The 5,324-nt window shown below is 38.3% G+C and overlaps 1 protein-coding gene across 1 annotated transcript in view; it reads left to right on the plus strand.

Annotated features, from left to right (window-relative positions):
- DNAH6 (dynein, axonemal, heavy chain 6) overlaps window positions 1–5,324 on the plus strand; it is a gene marked incomplete at its 5' end in the record, with an annotated part of 237,332 nt that overhangs the window by 11,233 nt on the left and 220,775 nt on the right. Inside the window, 2 exons of the mRNA XM_008567062.1 lie at window positions 229–381; window positions 4,054–4,305. Of these exons, the coding sequence (XP_008565284.1) occupies window positions 229–381; window positions 4,054–4,305 (405 nt within the window). The remainder of the gene's footprint in view (window positions 1–228; window positions 382–4,053; window positions 4,306–5,324) is intronic.

The following is a 5,324-nucleotide window of genomic DNA, read 5'->3' on the forward strand; positions in this document are numbered from 1 at the left end:
TTAGTAAGCTGTTAACCTATTTTGATCTGGAAATGATCTTCAAAACCTGGTCTTCCTGTTGGTTCATTTGACTGGTGGTGACTTAATGAGGAAAAAATTCCCTTCTTATACACTGCTGCTGCCAATACCTGCTGATTTAACAGACGTTCAGTTAGAATTTGTCTAAAATATATAATAAGATGGAAATATTCAAGTATTTATCATTCATGTCTTCTTTTTCTTTCTTAGGTGCTAAATTTTATGCTTCCTCGTCTAAGCAAGAAAAAAGTAGATGCCATCATCTCTGAGGCACAAGATGCAGAGTATAAGCTTGAGTTTATTCCAACTACTACCATAGAATATGTTAATAGCTTAGTATTTCTTGATGAAATTCAGGAACGGGTGAGTTAATTATCTCATATAGCTCAATATTCCAAATCTTATTATGGTAGGCACAAGAAAAAGTGAGGGACTAAAGGTCAAGAAACAGTTGTCAAAATATGAGAAACACTTTCAGACAAAGTAAATGGATGTCCTACATTACAGCAATAATGCCAGCTAGCATTTACCAAACTCTTACTATTAGTCAGGCATTGTATTAAATTTCTTACATGTGTTACATTTTTAATCCTCACAAAAACTTGGCAAGTGTGCATAATTTCTATCTGCAGATGAGGAAACAGGGACTAAAATAGCTATGTTGTCCAAGATCACAGAGTTTGTATGGGGTAGAGCTGGAATTTAAATTTGGGTCTCTTTGGCTGCAAAGCCAATGTTCTCAGCCACAGTTTATTGCAATTCTAGTTTTTAGTAAATGGTAATAGAATTGTAATCTAGATATTACTGATAATGGAAGCCTTAATCCTTAACCTGTAGCTGCATAATAGTCAGAAACCTTACTGTTAAGAATGAAATAAACCCAATTCACACTAGCCTGAGTAGGAAGGTTGGGGTGGGGAGAAAGAAAGTAGACATGGGGACTCAAGTGATGCAAATGAAGGGGTCAGGTCAGTCACACACACACACACACACACACACATACACACACACACATACGGACTCAAGTGATGCAAATGAAGGGGTCAGGTCAGTCACACACACACACACACACACACACACACACATACACACACACACATACACACACACACACACTCACACATGCACACACTCCTTTGTCTCCCTTGCTTCTTTCTCTCTGGAAACTTGGTTTCCTCCTCTCAAGCTCTTCCCTGTGGCAGGCAATCTAGCTTTTGGCTTCAGTAGTCAGTTTTTCATAAACTTTTCGTTTATATCAGCTTGGTATGTGAAATAAAGGTAAATTATTTTCTTAAAATCTGAAAATTGAAGAAATGTTACAAATAAAAAATTATAAACTGAATAAAATAAGTCATTAGCAACTGGATAGTTTGTTATATATTGTCAGCAGAATTAATAATAAAGGCATTTCACATGCCTACAAAATTATCAATTTTGTTTCCCATTTCAAGAAATAATGCCTTTTCAAAAGAGCAGATTATTGTGTTTTTCCTCGGGTTTGGTTATAATCCTCCCAGGAGTCTAAAGATGCCAAGCATTTATTATTATTTGTATTCATCAAGCCTCTTTGGACAAATAACCAAAACCCGTTTGATTATTGGGGGACCCCATTTAAGGATTCAAGGGAGTGTCATGGAATCCCACCTCCTCAAGAATTTAATTAGGCTTAGGAGCTGACCAGAGCCAGGATAGGACAGCTGTAGGAGACCCAGATAGTCCTCTTTCTCCATCTCTCCTCTCTGCATCTCTCTGAGGTTCTGCTTCGCATCTCTCCCTCTGCTGCTTCATCCCACAGCAAGCAGCCGCCCGCAGCTCCCTAGTTACAGGTTGTAAGTCTAGTCAGCCACTGGGAGAGAGAGAATCTCCCTTTTCTAATATCATTTCTAAATGTGTAGTAAATGGAATCAGCTCCTCTTTTCTGTTCTGTAAACTATGTCAGGAAGGTGGGATCACACTATACTCAATGTCTGCAGAAGATAGATTGCTATCACCTGTGGCTGCAGAACAGGAAGCTGATGCACAATGCAGAAAACCCAGACTGTGTCCCATCTCCACAAGGTTGTCCATGCTTGCTGGGCGGCATTTTGGGGAAGCAGGTTCCTCAGGGAGATGCTGTGCACACACAAACAGCTTTTTGTGGAATCTTATCCATTCGGTCAGCAAATAATGAGCACCTGCTTAGCAGGGTGCAGGGTTTACAACAGTGAGTAAACCTGCTAGCAAGGAGCTCAGAGTCTAGAATGAAAGCAGACAATTATGATACAATAAGTATATGTATAAGATACTGTTGTTTGACTAGGAGGTTTGAAGTCATTCTTGCCTATGGGTCACAGAAGGCTTTGTGGAAGATGGGATATTTAAAGTATGTCCTAAAGTACATCAAATATTCAGGCAGGCATGCCGGGGAGAGGAAAAACCATGTGCAAAGACATGAGGCAACTTGACAAAAGCAGGATTTGGTGATCGATATGTTATAGAGAAAGGGTATTTGGTTAAGAAAGCTGATATACTGTATGTAGCTAAAGCAGTATTTTCAAGGATAGGAGAGAAGGAATGAATTCTAGAGATGTTAAGTGAATTGAAAGAACATAAGGAGTAGTTGAATGAGGGGGCAGCAAGAGGAGTATGAGATGATTCCCAGGTATCACAGGTAGATATTATGCCCAGACAAGAAGTGTAAAAAAGACACTCCCAGAGAAACCTGGATTTACATTCATCCAAAGTACAGGAAATACAGAAAGATGAACAGATCTTGGTGCAGAGACACTTAGTTCTATTTATAACTTGTTTGAGATGTTAGACACTTTGATTAAAAGCAACAAAATTCCACATAGATAGCTTAGAAAAATGGAAGATTTATTCTAAGTTTGCAGGGTTATTTTCTGGAATCCAAAGGTATGGATAGAGCTGGGCCTATAAAAAGGTCAGGAACTAGGTACTGGAGTAGTGTAGGGAAACCAAAAAGGCCTTTCTCTCCTTCTCTCACCTCCACTCCTCTCTAGAACAGTGGTTCTCAAAGGGTGGTCCTCAAACCAGCAGCATCAGCATCTCCTAAGAACTTGTTAGAAATGCACATTCTTGGGCCCCAACCTAGACCTTCTGAATCAGGAACTTTGGGGAGGAGCTCAAAAATCTGTTTTAACAAGCTTTCCGAGGTCATTTGATGCAAGCTAAAGGTTGAGAACTATTTCCCTAAAAGCCTCTCTGCAGTTATCTTCTCATTTAAGTACCTCTTTTTGGTTTCTACATGAAAGCAAATGGCCTCTGCCAGCAACTACAATCTAACTCTTCCAGTATTCAAGAGAAAGATGGGACTGAGCTAGGTTCTCTAGGTCCCAACTTGATGCTGCTTGGTTCAGCTCATGGCCAGGAGGTTAGATCAAGTAGTATAAACATTGCTGTTCCCTCTAGATCCATGTGGCAGAGTTGAGGATAAGGGATTTCCCCCAAACCGGGGTGTCCCTGGCCAGAAAGTTAGGAAAGACAAGAAATGCACTGTCCACTGAAGGTAGGACATCAAAGTGAAGATGTTTAGTAGGCATTTGGATATAGTAAAATCATTTATTACAAGTTAGTGGGAGGTTCACTGTAGTTCTGGGTTCTGAACCTGTGCTTCCAGGAGCATGGCCTACCCACAACTCAGGGACTGCTTTGGGACAATCACTGCTCCACACAAGTGCCTGGAAGCTCAAAGATTGCAGCTGAACATTCTCACAGCACATGCTGTCTTGGAAAACTTTAAATATTGTCACCATTCAATGCTTCCAGAGAACAAAAAAGAGAGAGAGAAGAAGAAACTTTGAGGAGAGCACTGCTAATAGTAGTAAGCTCAGCTGATTGCCCACACTACAGCAATGACTGTCATCCAGCAGGCTTCAGCCAACTTGCTTGTAACTAACATTAAAGGCACCCCTCATGTACTAACTATTCATGTTTGGTGTTCATATTGCACAATGACTGTCTTCTATCAGAAAAAAACTAATGGGTATGATAGGATTCTGCTTTATTTAACTGGCAACCAATGTTTCTATTTAGATTGAAAACCTCGAAGATGAAGGGAATATAGTTGTACAAATGTACAAGCTTATTGAACAATATCAGGTGCCCACACCTCCTGAAGACTTTGCTGTTTTTGCAACTATGAAGCCATCCATTGTTGCTGTGCGCAATGCCATTGATAAATCAGTGGGTGACAGAGAAACAAGTATTAAGCAATTTTGTCTGAGTTTGGGTAGAGATCTTGAAGATCTAAATAATGAAGTGAATGAAGTAAAGATGAAAGCACAGGTAAGCTAAAGCAATAATTTTTTTAAATAATCTGTGCAAAGTTTGACTATTGCATTTTTCATTAAAGTATAATTGACAATTAAAATTGTATGCATATATGGTGTACAACATGATGTTTTGATATTTGTATACATTGTGAAATGGCAAATTAAGCTAATTAACATATCCATCACCTCACATACTTATTTTTTTGGTGAGAATATTTAAGATCTATGCTTAAACTGTTTAGGAAGCATTTTATTTTAAACTGATTTAACTTTTGTTTTTTATGGATTCATTCTGACTAATCAACTAATAGCCTTTGAATTGCTATTTAAAATTAAAGTGTTTCTGAGCCTGTAAGTACAGAATAAATTTCAGACCATCATAGGTGTATATGTAGTTTTGAATTCTATTTCTCCTAGCTTGTACTTATATTTTGAAATGTGTGTTTTTACAACTTGCTAGCATATTTTATAGCTATTTTAAAGTTTGTTTGGCATATTAGAAAACTTCCCTTTAGAAAGAAGCAGAGTATAAACTGGTAGATGGTACTGAAGAATATCTCGTTAACTTGCACAAATTTTACTATAGAAAACATAAAGGGTTTTTAAAAAAGAATTTAGAATATAGACATCTGGGTAACTGAAACATACCTGAAAATATGACTTTATAATGATTTCTTATTTCATTATTAACATTGGCTAAATCCTATTATAAAACCAAATCGGTACTGAAGAATATCTCGTTAACTTGCACAAATTTTACTATAGAAAACATAAAGGGTTTTTTAAAAAGAATTTAGAATATAGACATCTGGGTAACTGAAACATACCTGAAAATATGATTTTATAATGATTTCTTATTTCATTATTAACATTGGCTAAATCCTATTATAAAACCAAATCAAAAAAGAAAAATTGGGGGCCGGCCCGGTGGCGCACTGCTATAGTGCTCCGCTTGGGAAGCGCGGCGGCGCTCCCGCCGAGGGTTTGGATCCCACGTACAGACTGGTTTCCCCTCCCCCGCCGCGCGCGGCG

This window comes from Galeopterus variegatus, unplaced genomic scaffold (assembly GCF_000696425.1).
Source record: "Galeopterus variegatus unplaced genomic scaffold, G_variegatus-3.0.2 Scaffold289, whole genome shotgun sequence".
Lineage (NCBI taxonomy): Eukaryota > Metazoa > Chordata > Mammalia > Dermoptera > Cynocephalidae > Galeopterus > Galeopterus variegatus.